General features: G+C 41.0%; 5 protein-coding genes across 5 annotated transcripts in view; 4 read left to right on the top strand and 1 right to left on the bottom strand.

Moving 5' to 3' along the window:
- LOC109525808 (gastrula zinc finger protein XlCGF57.1-like) overlaps window positions 1-1,788 on the bottom strand; it is a 3,701-nt gene extending 1,913 nt beyond the window's left edge. Inside the window, exon 1 of the mRNA XM_019886590.1 lies at window positions 1,379-1,788. Within this exon, the coding sequence (XP_019742149.1) occupies window positions 1,379-1,511 (133 nt within the window). The 5' untranslated portion in view covers window positions 1,512-1,788. The remainder of the gene's footprint in view (window positions 1-1,378) is intronic.
- Window positions 1,789-2,046: 258 nt separating this feature from the next.
- LOC109525731 (oocyte zinc finger protein XlCOF22-like) lies at window positions 2,047-9,760 on the top strand. Its single transcript, XM_019886473.1, has 4 exons — window positions 2,047-2,519; window positions 3,034-3,893; window positions 5,669-5,831; window positions 7,646-9,760. The coding sequence occupies exons 1-4, from the start codon at window positions 2,333-2,335 to the stop codon at window positions 8,614-8,616; spliced, it is 2,181 nt and encodes a 726-aa protein (XP_019742032.1). The 5' UTR covers window positions 2,047-2,332; the 3' UTR covers window positions 8,617-9,760.
- Window positions 9,761-10,153: 393 nt separating this feature from the next.
- Window positions 10,154-13,004, top strand: LOC109525801 (gastrula zinc finger protein XlCGF57.1-like). Its single transcript, XM_019886581.1, has 2 exons — window positions 10,154-10,593; window positions 11,667-13,004. The coding sequence occupies exons 1-2, from the start codon at window positions 10,467-10,469 to the stop codon at window positions 12,785-12,787; spliced, it is 1,248 nt and encodes a 415-aa protein (XP_019742140.1). The 5' UTR covers window positions 10,154-10,466; the 3' UTR covers window positions 12,788-13,004.
- A 41-nt stretch (window positions 13,005-13,045) lies between these two features.
- LOC109525813 (oocyte zinc finger protein XlCOF19-like) lies at window positions 13,046-14,198 on the top strand. The gene has a single exon (XM_019886595.1). The coding sequence runs from the start codon at window positions 13,284-13,286 to the stop codon at window positions 14,172-14,174; it is 891 nt and encodes a 296-aa protein (XP_019742154.1). The 5' UTR covers window positions 13,046-13,283; the 3' UTR covers window positions 14,175-14,198.
- Window positions 14,199-15,139: 941 nt separating this feature from the next.
- LOC109525797 (gastrula zinc finger protein XlCGF57.1-like) lies at window positions 15,140-18,422 on the top strand. Its single transcript, XM_019886574.1, has 3 exons — window positions 15,140-15,284; window positions 16,254-17,814; window positions 18,336-18,422. Exons 1-2 carry the CDS (start codon window positions 15,158-15,160, stop codon window positions 17,744-17,746), a joined length of 1,620 nt encoding a protein of 539 aa, XP_019742133.1. The 5' UTR covers window positions 15,140-15,157; the 3' UTR covers window positions 17,747-17,814; window positions 18,336-18,422.
- The last annotated feature ends 45 nt before the right edge of the window (window positions 18,423-18,467 follow it).

Here is an 18,467-nt window from a genome sequence, read left to right as displayed (position 1 = left end):
TAAGGTTTTTAGTCTTCGAGAGCTAACTATGGCCATCGAGGACTACGAAGCGCCCCGTGGCTGGCTTAAAAGTTCATTGCATGCCAGGAAGTATTTGTTATTGTTAGATTCAGACGAGGATGGACGTTGCATTGCTAAAATGGCTACAAAACGGACCTTTTGATGTCAAGCAGCTAAGACAAGAAGAGCTCTGATGCTGGAAGAGAGGGTAAAAGTGATCAAAATGAAAGACGGAGCAAGCAAAATAAAATACATTTTCCAAGAAATTGATGTAAGTGAAAGTGAATGCTGATCGTAAATTTCGCAATTTTTTCCCTTTTTTTCTTTCTACACTGACAATATGAAGTGTCAAATAAGTGTGTGCTCATACTTATGTACTATTGGAATAAAAATAGAGTACACAAACGTTTGTGTGTGCGTGTACACATACGTTTGTGTGTGTGGGTGTGTGTGTGCTTACATCTGAGATCAAATTTGCTACAGTGAAAAACCCCCTGTTGTGAAAAATTTCTTGCTGCAAACATGATTTCGTTGAAGAGGAGTTTCACTGTATTCCTTTTTGCATTTTTTTCCCCCGTAGAAGCTATCATCAGCTATTAGCTGAAAAACGCACTAAAATAATTGGTGTTTTTTCTGCACTGTCTAAAACGTTCTAACAAGTGGAAGCCAAATCCCTCTCTCAATAGCAAAGTATTCCAGTTGGGTGTGAAATCCACTGATGTGATCAATTTCGACAGCAGGGAGCACCTGTATCAGACTCACTCAGCTCTGTACTGACAACATCTTGGACACTGAACATCATGAAACTTATTCCAGACCTTCAGACCGCACAGTAACTACTTCTAATTGATTTCATTGGACTCGTACGGATTTTATTTTGTCATTTCAATTGTATTACTCTTAAGAGTATTTCTGCACTCTGCTTTTCCTTTTCTTGTTTTCGTTGTGGACACTGACGGAACTGCAAAATTTCCTTGTGGATGATACAATACTTCTATATTTATATGACGCTTTCACAACAGCTGCAGCTGTAACGAAGCGCTTTACAGTAAAATTAACATAAAATAACAATAATACAACAGAACAAACAACATAATAACATCGACAATAACACGATAATAATTGTGTTACAGTATATAAGTGGACTATACTAGCACGGTTGTAATGTAGACCCTCACGATGAATCCCGCCGAGCCTCATCCAAATACTACATCGTCTGGCATTCGTCCACCAATCTATTTCGTAATACTTTATTAATACTTTCAAGCGTGTCTTCGAATCCCGGGAAGGAGACAGTGAGATTTTTCTTTGGACGCAATCCCAACCTGAGCTTAGTCGGCTCGTGTAAAATGATTATGAGAGGAAAAATAGAACAAACCTGCCTTGTGTGCTTCATCTTGCTTCTTGAAAACAGCGACCAGTGTTTGACGTTGTCGCTCATTCTCCTCTTCAAGGCTCTCTTCTGCTCGACCAAGTCCCTCCTCGTACTCTGCTGACACTCTTGTGCACATTTACCCCTTCTTAGTTTACGATTACACTTGATCTCTGCTTGGCGACGCGTGGCTGACGAAGGCGTCTATTTTTCGCATCTATCAACAAAAAATTAGCAGCCACATCAGAACGGACCGACACGAAGAGCAAATTATGTTTAATTAATTAGAGGAGATAAATATAAACGGATTAGGCATCAACAAATAATAAAGGCGATATACTGATTTAATTAATTGTTCTGTCGCATTATTTTCCTTAACTCATTTTCCATATCCGGTAGAAAAGACATACTGAGTACAGGGTAGTGAGTTACTGCCTCCTTTGGTGTGGATGTGTCATTTCACGCTAAATCTTCTGGTACAGTCGTCCCACCTCCAGGAAATGGAGGACATCACCGGCTCTCTCGCATTATTGTTTCAATGTACAGTGTAATGTTTCATTGTGCTAATTTCCTTTAATAATTTCTTCGCTTTTTTTCCCCCGTGGAAATTAAAAGATGTAATGACACATTCCGACCCGAAGGAAGCGGTAATGCGTCAATATGATGCAATCGCCGTTTTTTTACTCTCCCGGAAGTAAAACAGAAAAGAAAACACATTGCCGAGACAGTCTGGATGAGTCCTCGTCCTTGCGTTGATTACAGCATCTTTTCCTGTTTATGTAGTTAACATTCCGTTTATATAACATAGCAAACACAAGTAGCTATTAATATTCTGATAAACTTGTCTTGGTGCACCTTAAAGCTTCGTAAACTATCTTAGCTTGCTAGCTGCAAAGTTAGCAACATATCGTTCAGCAGCGCACGAGTGTGAGTGTAAAGTGTTATGATTATCGTGTGAAAATGTGTAAAGTCGAAATGCTGAGAGCGTTGCTGAATCAGCGACTAAATGCGGCCGTTGAAGAAGTATTTGTAGTGTTTGAAAGAACGATAGCTGAGTACGAGGAGGAACTTTGTCGGACGAAAGAGGAGAACGAGCGGCAACGACAACTCCTGGATGCTGTTTTCAAGAAACCTCGACACGTACCAGGTTTGCTTGTCTTGTACTCGCATGTTTCGAAACAGTTTGAGAAGCACCACATTAAATTTTCTTTGCATTCTCCCGAAAAACATCGTATTGCGAAAAACATTACAGTTGTTACAGTAATTTAAACTGTCCAAGCCTACAACAATATTCACTGGTTAAAGATATTTTTTGTTTTATGGGACCAAACTCAATTATAGGACATCAGGTGAGTACCTTATCTGCCTCTTATTACTTATAATTACACTGTACCTCTCCCAGTAGACCTCAGGGGTGCCAGGCATGTTGCGCCACAACATGAAAGCCCACAACTCTAAATTTTAAATTGCCTTTGTACTATAAAGTCCCTTTAAAAATCGATCGCCTAAAAGTTTGCATTATAGTGGTGGTAGAAATGATGAACCAATATGTAGATATGGTTTACTGTATTCATATTTAGTGGTTCTACAAAAACAATGTGAATTAATTGAGCAGTTTGACTCGACCAAACCATGTGTGTTTGTCCGCTTATGTCCTGCAGATGTCAGTGAAGAAGGTCTGAATCCAGAACAGCAGGATCGGAGCTCCAGGGTGGAACAGGAGGAGCCGGAGCCCCCCTACATTAAAGTGGAAGAGGATGGAGAGCATCTTCAAGGGCTGGATTTCTCAGTGTATCGTGTCATTGTGAAGAGTGAAGATGATGAAGACAAAGGTCAAGGGGAAGAAGGTGCAAGCAGCAGCTCAAGTCGTCACAAGACAACAAAAGGTGATGGAGGATCACAAGCAGACAGCCGCTTAGCGCCATTGTCAGATAGTGGTGACACAATGTCTGACACTGACGATGAACACTCTAAAAATGATGTGACAGGACACACTGATGACAAACACGTGAAATGTACTCAGTGTGACAAAACGTTTGGAAACAAGCGGAATCTGAAACGACACATGAGATGTCACACCGGAGAGAAACCCTTCCTGTGCTCAGATTGTGGCAAAAGATTCTCTCGGAAGGATTATTTAATAACGCACACCAGAAAACACACAGGAGAAAAACCTTTTTCCTGCTCAGTCTGCAACTCAAGTTTTACTTTTCAGTCGGCATTATTTCAACACATGGAAACCCACTTTGGGGAGAAACCGCAATGTCCTCAATGTGACAAAACCTTTGGCAACAAGAGAAACCTGATAAGACACATGAGGCGTCACACGGGAGAAAAACCATGCATCTGCTCATTCTGTGGTGAAAGATTCTCCCTGAAGAGAAGTTTGATCAGACACATCAGAACACACATTGGTGAGAAAACCTTCTCCTGCTCCATCTGTAACACAAGTTTCTGCTATCAGTCCGGTTTGAGTAAGCACATGAAGAAACACACCGGCGACGGCGTTGAGCTCAAGTGTGTATGATTTGCGACCCTTTCATTTTGAACAACATCAAAGTGATGATGTACCAAGACAAAGGTAACTGGTATGGAAAGCAGTTTGAGCATTTATTCATTGCTCCTGTTATCCAGTGAAAGGTCCATGTGCAAGTACGCTCTTTGTCCTCCCTAGTAGGACAAGATTGGTGCACTAGTGTGTACATGTACCCAAACACTGATGCATGTGAATATTAGCCAGATAATATGTATTTATATTGTATATGTGGACTACTGTGGTATGTTGTGATGCACTCAACCGGTGTTATAGTCGTGGAGATCTGCAGTAGCTTTCTGTTCTTGATACTGTACATGTATTCTCATGCTTAATGTGTGTACTTCCAGGCACTCATCAGTATAAGTAAGCCATCCCTCATTTACTGCCACAACAATGCCATAATGTTGTTCAATAAAGACGTCAACTCTTGGGCAAATATAAGCTTGGAACTGATCTTTATTTTTCTTTTGGGGGCAGGCAATACTACATATGTACATACTTTTTCAGAAAGACAAATACAAATTAGAAGATGCAACCCCAAATGTGCAAAGTAGACTTAATTTCCAGTACCACCACATACGATTTGAAAGTTTTTTTTTTACTGTATGTAAGGAGATTTTTAAGTTCCAATACTTCAGTATTATTTTGCTGATTACTCTCGAACCCTATATTTGAAAGCTTATCTGTACTTTCTACTCCTTAAGTTGTTAAACTAGGCATGCTACTTTTTCTATAATCCGTGGATGACCACACAAGGTATAAAAGGTAGAGGGGGGAGGGGTTGAGTCAACCGTAGTTGAGATCTTCACTGGCAGAGATGTTGGGGACTTGGAAGGTGGAAAAAACGCATGAACAACGATGGCAACAGATTCAAAGAAGCAAGATATTTCCCATCCATGGCCTTGTTGAAGAGACTTGTTACAACAGATAGGTGGAGCCAACAGAAGGTGATGAGGCCAGTGTGGTGGATCACAAGCAACCTTTTAGCGCCAGTGTCAGATAATGATGACATAACGTCACGCTCTACTGACACCGACGATGATGATGACGATGATATATTGAGCACCGTTTAATTTTGTTGTCCACAAATGAGTTTACATTTGCACGATTGAGTAATTCTTTTAGAAAGCATGCTTGCCCACTTGCCATCCTGTGTGGAGTTTGCATGTTCTCCCCGGGCCTGCGTGGGTTTTCTCCGGGTCCACATACCAAAAACGTGCATGGCAGGCTGATTGAACACTCCAAAATTGTCCCTAGGTGTGAGTGTGAGCAGGATGGTTGTGCGTCTCTGTGTGTCCTGCGATTGGCTGGCAACCGGTTCAGGATCTTCCCCTGCCTACTGCCCGAAGACGGCTGGGATCGGCTCCAACATCCCCCGCGACCCGGGTGAGGATAAGCAGATCGGTAAATTAATGAATGAATGAATGTATTTGTCATGTCATTATCCTTCGTGACCGTAGTTTGTCCAAATGGAGCTTCCGTACAATCTCCTCCACAGCTCTCTATGTACTCTTTGGCGAAATATTTTGGCGAGCCGAACGCGCTTCAGTAAAAACAAAATAACTCTTACTGAATTACAACTAAACGTAGTGAAGCCTCCACACAGTACGACCCAAAAACTTCTTTACTCGACTTAAGTATCAAGAATTAAGTCCTCGTGTTTGGATGAACTCGTCTCGGTTACATGGAGGCGTCTCCTTGTAGCTTAGCTTAGTTTGCTAGCTGTGAACAAAGAGACTCGTTTGTTAGCATCAAACTAGATCAAGTGTGAGTGTCTATTATTGTGTTATCGTGGGGAAATGTGTGCCAAAATTGAGAAAGAAGAATATGAGGGTGAACTTTCTCGGACAAAAGAGAACAAGCGACGACGTCAACTACTGGACGCTGTTTTCAAGAAGCCTCAAATTGTCTTCCAGAAAGCAGGTTCGTTTGCTCTTTACTTACACTTGTTTAGTAACAGTGCCATGCAGTGCAGTGCAGAGTAAAATCAAGAGAAAGAAGTAATTTAATTCGGGATAATTTACTTCCTGATTACTTCATTTCAGCAAAAGTATTTTCCCATAAAACTGCAAAATTTGACTTTGCAAATTGTCTTAAAACAAGTTAACATTGCTAAGCTTGGCCCCCTCAGAAGTCTTCGAAATAGTGTACTTCTTCTACACATACGTGTAGAATTGTGGTGTTTCTTTTTTTAAGTTAAACTTATTCATACACCGAAATACTCAATTATACTCGATAACTATTACATAACTGTATTAAAATTTATAAGGAAATATATGCTTGAAGTGAAATGCTCTTATAAAAAAAAAACTGCCTCATAAGAAAGAATATCTTGGCAAACAGAGAACAAACATACGTTGATTTGACATACTGTATTTTTAGCTGGATTTGCGTTTATGCTGTGGGGAGGAAGTTGCAGGCTGAACTGGTCCCTTATTGCACAGGTGTTGAAACTGCCGATTTCCCGATTAACGTCTGCTTCCTCCACCTCTCTCAAGTCTGTTGATTTCCTTCTCGAATGGAGTCTTCTGTCTCTCTTTGTTGAGTGTTTTTGTGTCACTTGTTGCTTCGCTGCAGAGTTGGAGCCCTCTTGAAAGAAGACACCATCTTCTGACCAAGCTTCCTCTCTCAATGTCTTTTGTACTCATTGATTTGCACATGACGTACTTTCCTGAAACTTTCTACAACACTTAAAATCATCCCTCCATAAGTCAGACGGGAATTACTTTTTATGACGTAACCAGTAGCTGCTTGTCTACATTGGTGGCGCTGACGCGAAACAAGCTTCTGCTTTCTGTGCAGACGGCACAAGTTTGACTCCCAGACAGTGTTTTCAGTTATTGCTGCTGAATACCCTGCAGTAGTGCCCTACGGCCACACTTAACTACAACCTTGAATAAGAACTGCGCATATTTGTTCTTGATCAACAAGGATGATGACATTTATTTCTGAATATATTGTGTATGAGTATCCCACATTATTATATGTGTGGCATAGCTTTGGCATTGTGTGTATGATCATGGCGCGCTGGTAGCTGATGTCGCCATACTCCATCAAGGCTTGCTCTTAGGCCCACACTATTTTCGGGAATTCCTACACTAACTTGGAAGCAATATCGTGCGTATTTGATTAGTACAATTGATAGCACAATAATTATTGGCCTCCTTGAAAATGGCTTATTTTGTTCTTCCTATTCCAAAGAATATAAATGGGATTTCCAATCCTTGCAATTATACATGCTGTTGATCAACATTGGCCAAACAATCCGTGAAGATTGAATCAAGGCACTTGAACTATTTTTCTTTGTTGTAGACATTTCACCTTTAATCCAAAAGGCTTCTTCACTTCTCAGTTCTAGGTATGGAGTCCCTATATTTCTTCCTCGTGAATGTGCTCCCTTGGGATGGTCGACATGAGGGTGGTATTGCTCGGTGTGGTTAGTGAAATGAGCGTCCTGCATCCCGTTGAATGATGCGATTTCGGGGAGGGGGGAGAATATGTCAGGACATCGTTATAAGTAGGCATTAGCTGATGCATAAATGTCTTCTTTTACACCTCTTTCAAACTGAAATGTCTTCAACAAACGAAGAAAAGTCCACTTAGCTTGTTTAAACCTTTGCAGATTACCAGGACCTTGATGACTGAGAATCTACACAGACATTGCTGAAACAAATACGACACAACAATGGAATGGTGGCATGAGATTTGACTTTTGTTTGTCGTCTTGTTTCCTGTAGATGTCAGTGAATGTCTTTGTCCAGAGCAGCCGGAGCCAGAGTCCCCTGTTAAAGAGGAAGAGGAGGAGAGAGCGCCTTCTTGCGTTACAGAAGAGAAGCAGTCACAACTTCCCCACATTAAAGAGGAAGAAGATGAGACTGATATCACCAATTTTCCCTTGACTGATGTCATTGTCAAGTGTGAAGCTGATGATGAAGGCGAAGGTCATGGTGACAACTGTGGAGGATCACAAGCAGACAGCCTTTTACCTCCACTATCAGACAGTGACGACCAAACGTCTCACGCTTGTGATACTGATGACGAGAGGCCATCAAAAGGTGACAGGACCCGTCATGCTGACAACAAACCCTGGAAATGTTCTCAGTGTGAGAAAACCTTTGATGCCAAGTATACTTTGAAAGTACATATGAGAATACATACGGGCGAGAAGCCTTTTGCCTGCTCAGTTTGTGGTAAAACGTTCACTCAGAGGGGACATTTGGGAACACATGCAAGAAAACACACCGGGGAAAAACCTTTTGTTTGCTCCTTTTGCGGGAAACGATTCTCTGGAAAAGGAAACTTAAGAACACATACAAGAACACACACTGTGGAGAAACCTTTTGCCTGTTCAGTGTGTGGTAAAAGATTTACTATCAAAGGAAACTTAAGAACACACACAAGAACGCACACTGGGGAGAAACCTTTTGCATGCACAGTTTGTGGTAAAAGATTCTCTCAAAAGCCAAATTTGGTCACACATGCCAGAACTCACACCGGGGAGAAACCTTTTGCATGCTTAGTTTGTGGTACAACCTTCTCTACAAAGGATGGTTTGATCAGGCACACTAAAACACACACTGGAGATAAACCTTTTCCCTGCTCAGTTTGTGGTAAAAGATTCTCTCAAAAGCCAAATTTGGCTGCACACGCAAGGACACACAGTGGAGAGAAACATTTGTCTCATTTTCTGGGAACAGATTCAAGATGAATACAATTGGTGGGCCGACTTTTTTTTTTCCCTTCAGTGCGACACCAATTATTGGTAATCAAGGAAGCCGATAACCAATATTTGTCGTGGAAAATTATTTGCGTCAATATTTTTAATACAAGTCCCAACATTTTGTTGTAATGCATTTTGTCACATGTTTATCAAACAGCTTTTTAGACTTGCTTCAAAACAGACATCTTTGTTCTTAAGTCTAACTAAAAATGCAGGGAGCTTGCAGGCTCAGCGGCATGTCTTCTAAAGTTGAATGAAAACATGAATAAATAAATTGCTGCCTAAAGTTTTCTACAGTAAATAAAGTTTTATGAAATTTCAATATCATTATACTTTTAATCTTTCACTTCTCACTCATTATTATTATCTTTGTTTAAAGTTCAAAATCAAGAGTCCCCAGTCCTCTATGCAGCGACAGACCAGCAGGTCACCAATGTGAAGTCCACCTGAGAAATTAACTTCTCAAAATAACCCAGTTTGGGATGGATCACTTAATTGTCAGTCAGATTAAAAAACAAACAAACAAACAAAAACAGCATGTACTGACCTACGCCAACATACCAAATATCAGCCCCAATAATCAGCTCGGTCGCTAATTGGTCAATCACGAATGAAGACAAATTCAATAGGGCAAACAAAATCATACAGGTGGTTAGGGCATCCGCCACACAGTTCTGGAGTTGTGAGTTTGAATCTGGGTTCTGGCCCTCCTGTGTGGAGTTTGCATGTTCTCCCCATGCTCACGTGGGTTTTCTCTGGGCACTTAAGATTCCTCGCACTTTCCAAACATGCTTCTTAGGTTCATTAAGGGCTGTGTTGTGCCTAAGTGTGAATATGAGTGTGAATGTTTGTTTGCCTGTGCTCTGCCAATTGTCCAGGGTATACACCGCCTCTCATCCAAAGTCATCAGGGATACCCATGAGACAAGTGGGGACAAGCAGTTTACAAAATAGATGGATGGATAGGGCAGAAACAGTTTACACACTCAGTTTGTTGTAAAAGGTCGCCAAGTAAAGATAAGACCAAGAGACACAAGTAAAGGGCCAAATTGACTCTGGTGGAACTTTGACTCTTTGTGGTATGATGGAAAAATGTATATGCCATCTTAAATAAAATACAAGTCAAACAATGACCGTGTTCAGTATTTTTCTTTGTTCCATTTCTATGTATGTCGCAGCATTACCTGATTCTTGAGTTATTTACATGTGTGGTCAGAAGTTTATATCCACTCAACATGGGCATGACAGTCAAGTGAAATACGGCTTTACTGGCCTTATAATTGCAATGCTGCCCATTACAGGTCCACCGGTACCTTTGTGCACAGGGGTTACCAGCACACCAATTCCTGTGAGTGCCTTCCTACCCACCTCAGTGGGCCAAGTCGGATAAAAATAGTTTCACTTTCACTTCACTCAATAAGCGAAGAACATCTTTGAGCTGGCTTGTCAATGCTTGGCTGTTGTATTCTGATCTCCCCTTCTCCTAAAAAAATAGAACGTACCATGAATGTTCGCATGTGGTTTGTCCAAACTGGATTCCCGTACAGCTCCTGCTACAGATTTGCTCCTGTGTCATTTATAAACGTCCGTGTTCTGTGTACGGTTCGTTAAAATAAATGATTTTTACGGATTATTACTGAACGTATCAAAACTTCGACACAACATATCCACCCTTATTCTACTACTGGTGTAAAACATAATGCGTTATATTTTTGTATAAACTCGTCTCGGTGGACGTTGAAGCTTTTCTAACTAGCTTAGCTTAAATTGCTGGCCGCTGTTAACAACAGATCGCTAAACAGAGGGAAAAGTACACATTGCTGTGATCATTGTGTGAAAATGTGTACAAAAATTATGAAAGAAGAGTATACGGAGGAACTTTCACAGTCGAAAGAGGAGAACGAGCGACAACGTCAACTACTGGACTCATTTTTCTCAAAACCCGAACCTGTCTTACACGGAACAGGTTTGTTAGCGTTCAAGATCACTTGTTTAGTAACTACTTTCTGTTCTTACCAAATGTTCTGTGTTTGTAGACTTTTGTGCTTGCCAGCGTACTTCCGAGTGATAGAATGTGAGTGACTGACTTTACACCCGAATACGAGGACAAACTGTGTTTGTACTGCCAGATATAGCCCGAAAGTTTTATTGTTATTTCTATCTAATTAACAATAAATTGATAAACTAATCTAGGGTCGTTAAGGGACGTTGTAAATAGACTCGGTGCGACTGAAACCCAATTTATTTTCTTCGTCCGGTCGTGCAGCGAGTCCCCAAATGTGAGAGTTGACAGTGATTTTATGTCTTATAATGTTGGTGCTAAATAGAATCTAATAGTGTTTTCGAGTTACTTGAGGTGTCATGTTGACTTCGGCCTTATGAAACTTGGCATAAACGTAGCACCTTTGCGCTGCCACCGAATGAAAACAAGACCGTTGTCACATTGGCAGTTTTACAAATGTCTCGCCACCCCACTTGGCAGCGTTATCAATCTATCAATACTACATTTAAATATTTATGATAAATTTTACTCCTCTTGTCTCTGTAGTGGTTAGAAACATTTCAATCACCAGTTTAGAATTTACTGAGCCTCTTTACTTCCGACACCATATCCGAAACACACAAAATAGGTGATCTGGAACAAAACTATCGGGAAATCTCTAAGTTCGGGACTGTTACATTTATTCATCACAGAATCCTGGCTACACGTTCAGATTCCCCACACTTCAGTGCGACTCTACTTAAGGGTAACCGTGGCACGAAGTGAAATTTCAACACTAGATGACGGTGTCTAATAATGCACAAACTACAATCAATGACAACTTTATTGCATGCTTGCAACCCAAGTGAGGATATGTAGTTCAAAAAATGAATGATAACGCTAGTACACTGCACTGTGTCATTACTGTCATAAAATTATCAATACTTGTTGTAATACAAACTGCCATGGCTCGTTGATATGCAGCTATGGTGAGTGATATTTTTAATCTTTTTTTTTTAAATTTTTTTTTTATTGTCGTCCTTGAAAATGTCTTTCAGACATCAGTGAAGAATATCTTTGTCCTGAGCATCAGCAGCAGCCACAGCCTCCTCACATTAAGGAAGAAGAGGAGGAGGAAGGGCCCCTCTGCATTGACAACAAAGTGGACAATGATATCACCCAGTTTCCATTGACTGGTGTTCCTTTGAAGAGTGAAGATGATGACTACAAAGGTCAAAGTGAGGAAAAAGTAGTGGCTGAGCTTCCAAGCAGCAGCTCAAGTCAACACATGACAACAGTAGATGATGGAGACACCCTTGGAGAATCACAAGCACATGCCCTCTTAGCTCCACTATCGGATCATGACATTACATATGATGATGATGATGATTGTGATGATCAACACTCAAAAGGTGATCTGACAGGTCACAGTGACTCCAAAAACGTGAAATGCTCTCAGTGTCACAAAACGTTTTTCAACAAGTCATCGTTGAAAAGACATATAAGAACACACACTGGAGAGAAACCTTTTTCCTGCTCAGTGTGTGGTCTTAAGGTAACTCAAAGGAGTAGTTTGACAGACCACATGAGAAAGCACACTGGAGAGAAACCTTTTGCCTGCCCACTCTGCAAATTAAGTTTCGGGAGTCGTTGCTATTTAAGAACACACATACGATTGCACTCTGGGGAGAAACCTTTTTCTTGTGCGGTTTGTGGTAAAGGATTCTCTCTGAAGGGAGATTTAAGAACACACACAAGAACACACACCGGGGAGAGACCTTTTGTCTGCTCAATTTGTGGCAAAAGGTTCACCCGGAAGGGACATTTGAACACACACACAAGAACACACACCAGGGAGAGACCTTTTTCCTGCTCAGTTTGTGGTCAAAGATTCTCAGAAAAGGGAAGCATGATAAAACACACAAGAACACATACTGGAGAGAAACCTTTCGCCTGTTCAGTTTGCGATCAAAGATTCTCTGACAAGGGAAACTTGAGGACACACACTAGAACACACACCGGAGAAAAACCTTTCTCATGCTCAGTATGTGGTAAAAGATTCTCTGAAAAGAGAAACTTAAAAACACACACACAAACACACATGAGGAAGAAACTTTTTACCAGTTCAGTCTGCCATATTGGTTCAAAAGTGGAAGACCTTCATCATGAGAAGCAGTAACAGCAGTCATCCCATATTAAAGAGGAAGAGGACCATGATATCACCAGGTTGCCATTGACTGTTGTCATTGTTAAGTGTCAAGAAGATGATGATCATGTGAAAGTTTTTCAATTGAAGAGTTTAATCCAAATAGATGGTTTGACGGACAGGTATTAAAACAAAACTAAATACAACTCAGTAGTGTATTATGCTTTATAATATGTATTTGTTTGAAATCAACCACTCCCACTTTTTTTTTTATTGTCGTCCTTGAAAATGTCTTTCAGACATCAGTGAAGAATATCTTTGTCCTGAGCATCAGCAGCAGCCACAGCCTCCTCACATTAAGGAAGAAGAGGAGGAGGAAGGGCCCCTCTGCATTGACAACAACGTGGACAATGATATCACCCAGTTTCCATTGACTGGTGTTCCTTTGAAGAGTGAAGATGATGACTACAAAGGTCAAAGTGAGGAAAAAGTAGTGGCTGAGCTTCCAAGCAGCAGCTCAAGTCAACACATGACAACAGTAGATGATGGAGACACCCTTGGAGAATCACAAGCACATGCCCTCTTAGCTCCACTATCGGATCATGACATTACATATGATGATGATGATGATTGTGATGATCAACACTCAAAAGGTGATCTGACAGGTCACAGTGACTCCGAAAACGTGAAATGCTCTCAGTGTCACAAAACGTTTTTCAACAAGTCATCGTTGAAAAGACATATAAGAACACACACTGGAGAGAAACCTTTTTCCTGCTCAGTGTGTGGTCTTAAGGTAACTCAAAGGAGTAGTTTGACAGACCACATGAGAAAGCACACTGGAGAGAAACCTTTTGCCTGCCCACTCTGCAAATTAAGTTTCGGGAGTCGTTGCTATTTAAGAACACACATACGATTGCACTCTGGGGAGAAACCTTTTTCTTGTGCGGTTTGTGGTAAAGGATTCTCTCTGAAGGGAGATTTAAGAACACACACAAGAACACACACCGGGGAGAGACCTTTTGTCTGCTCAATTTGTGGCAAAAGGTTCACCCGGAAGGGACATTTGAACACACACACAAGAACACACACCAGGGAGAGACCTTTTTCCTGCTCAGTTTGTGGTCAAAGATTCTCAGAAAAGGGAAGCATGATAAAACACACAAGAACACATACTGGAGAGAAACCTTTCGCCTGTTCAGTTTGCGATCAAAGATTCTCTGACAAGGGAAACTTGAGGACACACACTAGAACACACACCGGAGAAAAACCTTTCTCATGCTCAGTATGTGGTAAAAGATTCTCTGAAAAGAGAAACTTAAAAACACACACACAAACACACATGAGGAAGAAACTTTTTACCAGTTCAGTCTGCCATATTGGTTCAAAAGTGGAAGACCTTCATCATGAGAAGCAGTAACAGCAGTCATCCCATATTAAAGAGGAAGAGGACCATGATATCACCAGGTTGCCATTGACTGTTGTCATTGTTAAGTGTCAAGAAGATGATGATCATGTGAAAGTTTTTCAATTGAAGAGTTTAATCCAAATAGATGGTTTGACGGACAGGTATTAAAACAAAACTAAATACAACTCAGTAGTGTATTATGCTTTATAATATGTATTTGTTTGAAATCAACCACTCCCACCTCCCCTTATCTGAAAATGCATTGCACTCATAATGGGCTACCACACTCAAAAAATATTTCCCAGGGGGTACATCAGTAAAAAAAAAAAATGTTGAGAACATTGGTCTGTCTGTTAAACAAAATGTTAACACGAAGCATTGAAATTTCTACTTGATTACATACCATTTTAAATCTCAAATGCTGAATGAGTGTGGCACACACCATTTGCATTCAGATATTAAAGGAACGAAGGATACCAAATTACATTATTCTGTTGTCTTTTGTGAGCCGTCAGTGTTGTCGTTAAAGGGAGAACCCCATATTTCATTATCCTGATGTCTTTTGTGTGCTTTCAGTGTTGTCATTGTGATAGAATTACCAATATAATTGCTTATCCATTTGATTTCTTGAAATCGGATCTCCACTGGCAATCACTCGTCTTCGTTATGATGGTTTTACTGTTTAGCATTTTTGAATTTGTCCAACGGGGCTGCCGTACACCTTCAGCTCGGCACGGTTTGGCTAACTAAAGGAACTTGTAATACAGCTCCATCAATTTAATCCTTAGTGTGCTGAATCCTCGACACAGTACGCCCCATTACTGCTTTACGGGTCTTAAACATAATTAACTCCTCGTTTCACGGTAAACTTGTCTCGGGGCACTTTGAAGGTTCTCCGCTTGGCTTAGCTTACCTTGCTAGCTACTAACAAAGTGGCTTGTTTGTTATCAGCACATCGCTAAGCGCAGATCAAGTGTTGTCATTATCCTGTGGAAATGTGTGATCAAAGAGTGAGAAAAGACTACGAGGAGGCCTTTTCTGCAACGAAAGAAGAGAACGAGCGACAACATCAACACTTGGACGCTGTTTTCAAGAACCCTCGAATTGTGTTGCACAGAGCAGGTTTGTCCATGTCTGATTCTGACTTGTTAATTATCCATCCATTATCTGATCCACTTGTCGTCACGAGGGTCGCGATTGAAATCTACTGATGTATGTTAAATATCTGTCTGATTTCGATTGTGAGGATAGACATACCGGTAAGTGATGCAATAATAAACTGACTACTAAAACACAGTATATAAATTTCTGTCCCTGCTCTGTCTCACTCTCTCTGTACCATCAACCAAAAGGCATATAACCATTGCGTTTTAGATCAAATAAGACATAATCTGATACGTTGATCCAATTTGCATCATTAAAGGATAAAAATGTAATCTAAAAGGCCTACTCATTCCTTAACCAGGCACAAAAAAACAATCATATCCATGCGGCCACTCGTCTGTCTCTGCACACACACACACACACACACACACACACACACACACACACACACACACACAAAAAGCCACCACATAATCTATATACAAAGTCCGATGTGGATTTGATGATGTCCCAGTATGCAGTACAATGAATACCAAATAAGGTTTTTGTCATACTGAAAGTTGCAAATTTTGTTCTTCAATTTATTGAACTGCTGAAGCGACATAAATGTGATTTGCTGGTAAAAATTACCTAAAACATTTATTAACAGTAATACTCAACATGGGCAGCCCGGTGGGCAACCGGTTAGTGCGTCTGCCTCACAGTGCGGAGGTGCAGGGTTCGATTCCGGCCTTCCTGTGTGGAGGTTGCATCTTCTCCCCGTACCTCTCCAGGTACTCCGGTTTCCTCCCACATTCCAAAAACATGCATGGCAAGCTGATTGAACACTAAATTGTCCCTAGGTGTGAGTGTGAGCACGGATGGTTGTCCGCCTATGTGTGCCCTGCAATTGGCTGGCAAACAGTTCAGGGTGTACCCCGCCGACTGCCCGAAGACAGCTGGGATAGACTTTTCCAAACCATGTCTTTGTCTTGTTCTGTCTTGCAGACATTGGTCAAGAATATCTTTGTCCCGAGCAACAGAAGCAGCCACAGCATCCTCACGTTAAGGAAGAGGAGGAGGAGGAAGGGCCCCTCTGCATTGACAACCAAGTGGACAATGATATCACCCAGTTTCCATTGACTGGTGTTCCTTTGAAGAGTGAAGATGATGACGACAAAGGGCAAAGTGAGGAAAAAGTAGTGGCTGAATCTGCAAGCAGCAGCTCAAGTCATCAGATGACACCAGTTGGTGATGGAGGCACCCTTGGAGAATCACAAGCAAATGCCCTCTTAGCGCCACTATCGGATTGTGACGTTGCAGCTGATGATAACGATTATGATGATGAACACTCGAAAGGTGACTACAAAAATGTGAAATGTTCTCAGTGTAACAAAACGTTTTTCAACAAGTCATCGTTGAAAAGACACATAAGAACACACACTGGAGAGAAACGTTTTTTCTGCTCTGTATGTGGTATTACAGTAACTCAAAAGTGTAGTTTAACAGATCACATGAGAACGCACACTGGAGAGAAACCTTTTGCCTGCCCAGTGTGTAACTTGAGTTTTGGGAGTCGTTCGTATTTAAGAACACACACACGAATACACACTGGAGAGAAACCTTTTGCCTGCCCACTCTGCAACTTAGGATTTGCGAGTCGTTCGGATTTAAGAACACACACAAGAACACACACTGGGGAGAAACCTTTTGTCTGCACAATTTGTGCAAAACGATTTTCTCGGAAGGGACATTTGAATGCACACAGAAGAACACACTCTGGAGAGAAACCTTTTTCCTGCACAGTTTGTGGGCTTAAGGTAACTCAAAAGAGTAGTTTAACTTATCACATGAGAACACACACTGGAGAGAAACCTTTTGCCTGCCCACTCTGCAACTTAAGTTTCGGGAGTCGTTCATATTTAAAAATACACACACGATTACACACCGGGGAGAAACCATTTTCTTGTTCAGTTTGTGGTAAAAGATTCTCTCTGAAGGGAGATTTAAGATCACACACAAGAACACACACTGGGGAGAGACCTTTTGTCTGCTCATTTTGTGGCAAAAGGTTCACCCGGAAAGGACATTTGAACACACACACAAGAACACACACTGGTGAGAAACCTTTTGACTGCTCAGTTTGTGGTCAAAGGTTCTCTGAAAAAGGAACCCTCAAAAAACACACAAGAACCCATACTGGAGAGAAACCTTATGCGTCTTCACTTTGTAATCAAAAATTCCCTGAAAAAGGAACCTTATTAACACACACAGAAACACACACGAGGAAGAAACCTTTTATCAGTTCAGTCTGCAACATTAGTTCTGAACTGGAAGACCTTTGTCCTGAACAGCAGGAGCCGCAGTCTTCCTCCATTAAAGAGGAAGAGAAGAAAGATGATCTCATCAGATTGCCTTTGAATGGTGTCATTGTGAAGTGTCACGAAGATGATGATGATAATATGACAATGTTTTCTGATGTCAACACAGAGTGGAAATGACACAGAGAGAAACTTTTTAGCTGCTCAGATTGTGGAAAAAGATTCACTCAGCAGAGACATTTGACCGAGTGCACAAGAACTCACATGAGGGCGAAACCGAAAAGGTAGTTAGGACATTTATTTCGGCAACCATTGCAGTTCATTGCGCTAATTGTTTGGAGTTGTTTTTTTGGTTTCATTTTTATTTTGTGTGATTTGATTGAATTTGTGTTTTTTCTTTCAACCGTAAAATGTCTTATGTTTGTATTGGAAAATAGTATTTTATATCGTATGCAATAACTTTATTTTAACTGTGAAGCACTCTGTGAGTCTCTCGACGAGAAGTGACTTATAAAAGTAAAATAAAAGTGATTTACCTTTGCCTGTTGATTCTGCAACTTCAGTTCAAGATAGGAAGATTTCTCGGGCACAGCACAATTCTTTCAAAGTCACAATTTGACAAGACACATGAGGTCACACTGGTGAAAAACCATTCAGTTTCTGTGTTTGTGTGTGTGTGTGTGTGTGTGTGTGTGTGTGTGTGTGTGTGTGTGTGTGTGTGTGTGTGTGTGTGCGTGTGTGTGTGTGTGTGTGTGCATGTGTGTGAGTGTGTGAGATCAAACATTCTATGATAAGTAGCGTCACATGAAGGAATAAGTGCGTTTGTGAGAAGTGCCGCCGTAAATGAAGCAAAAAACAACCTCAAGAAAGCTATCAATGTCTGTCAATGCCTTTCATAAAA

This window comes from Hippocampus comes, unplaced genomic scaffold (assembly GCF_001891065.2).
Source record: "Hippocampus comes isolate QL1 unplaced genomic scaffold, H_comes_QL1_v1.1 scaffold261, whole genome shotgun sequence".
NCBI classification, from domain to species: domain Eukaryota; kingdom Metazoa; phylum Chordata; class Actinopteri; order Syngnathiformes; family Syngnathidae; genus Hippocampus; species Hippocampus comes.
This window is presented reverse-complemented; position numbering and strand designations above follow the sequence as displayed.

What these genes read in the sequence shown, in the direction of transcription:
- LOC109525731 (XM_019886473.1), top strand. Translation starts at nt 2,333, where the DNA reads ATGTGTAAAGTCGAAATGCTGAGAGCGTTGCTGAATCAGCGACTAAAT. An exon ending in ACGGCGTTGAGCTCAAGTGT is followed by an intron (nt 3,894 to 5,668) that starts GTATGATTTGCG and finishes GCATCAAACTAG; the next exon opens with ATCAAGTGTGAGTGTCTATT. An exon ending in AATTGTCTTCCAGAAAGCAG is followed by an intron (nt 5,832 to 7,645) that starts GTTCGTTTGCTC and finishes TGTTTCCTGTAG; the next exon opens with ATGTCAGTGAATGTCTTTGT.
- LOC109525813 (XM_019886595.1), top strand. Translation starts at nt 13,284, where the DNA reads ATGACAACAGTAGATGATGGAGACACCCTTGGAGAATCACAAGCACAT.
- LOC109525801 (XM_019886581.1), top strand. Translation starts at nt 10,467, where the DNA reads ATGTGTACAAAAATTATGAAAGAAGAGTATACGGAGGAACTTTCACAG. An exon ending in ACCTGTCTTACACGGAACAG is followed by an intron (nt 10,594 to 11,666) that starts GTTTGTTAGCGT and finishes AATGTCTTTCAG; the next exon opens with ACATCAGTGAAGAATATCTT.
- LOC109525797 (XM_019886574.1), top strand. Translation starts at nt 15,158, where the DNA reads ATGTGTGATCAAAGAGTGAGAAAAGACTACGAGGAGGCCTTTTCTGCA. An exon ending in AATTGTGTTGCACAGAGCAG is followed by an intron (nt 15,285 to 16,253) that starts GTTTGTCCATGT and finishes TCTGTCTTGCAG; the next exon opens with ACATTGGTCAAGAATATCTT.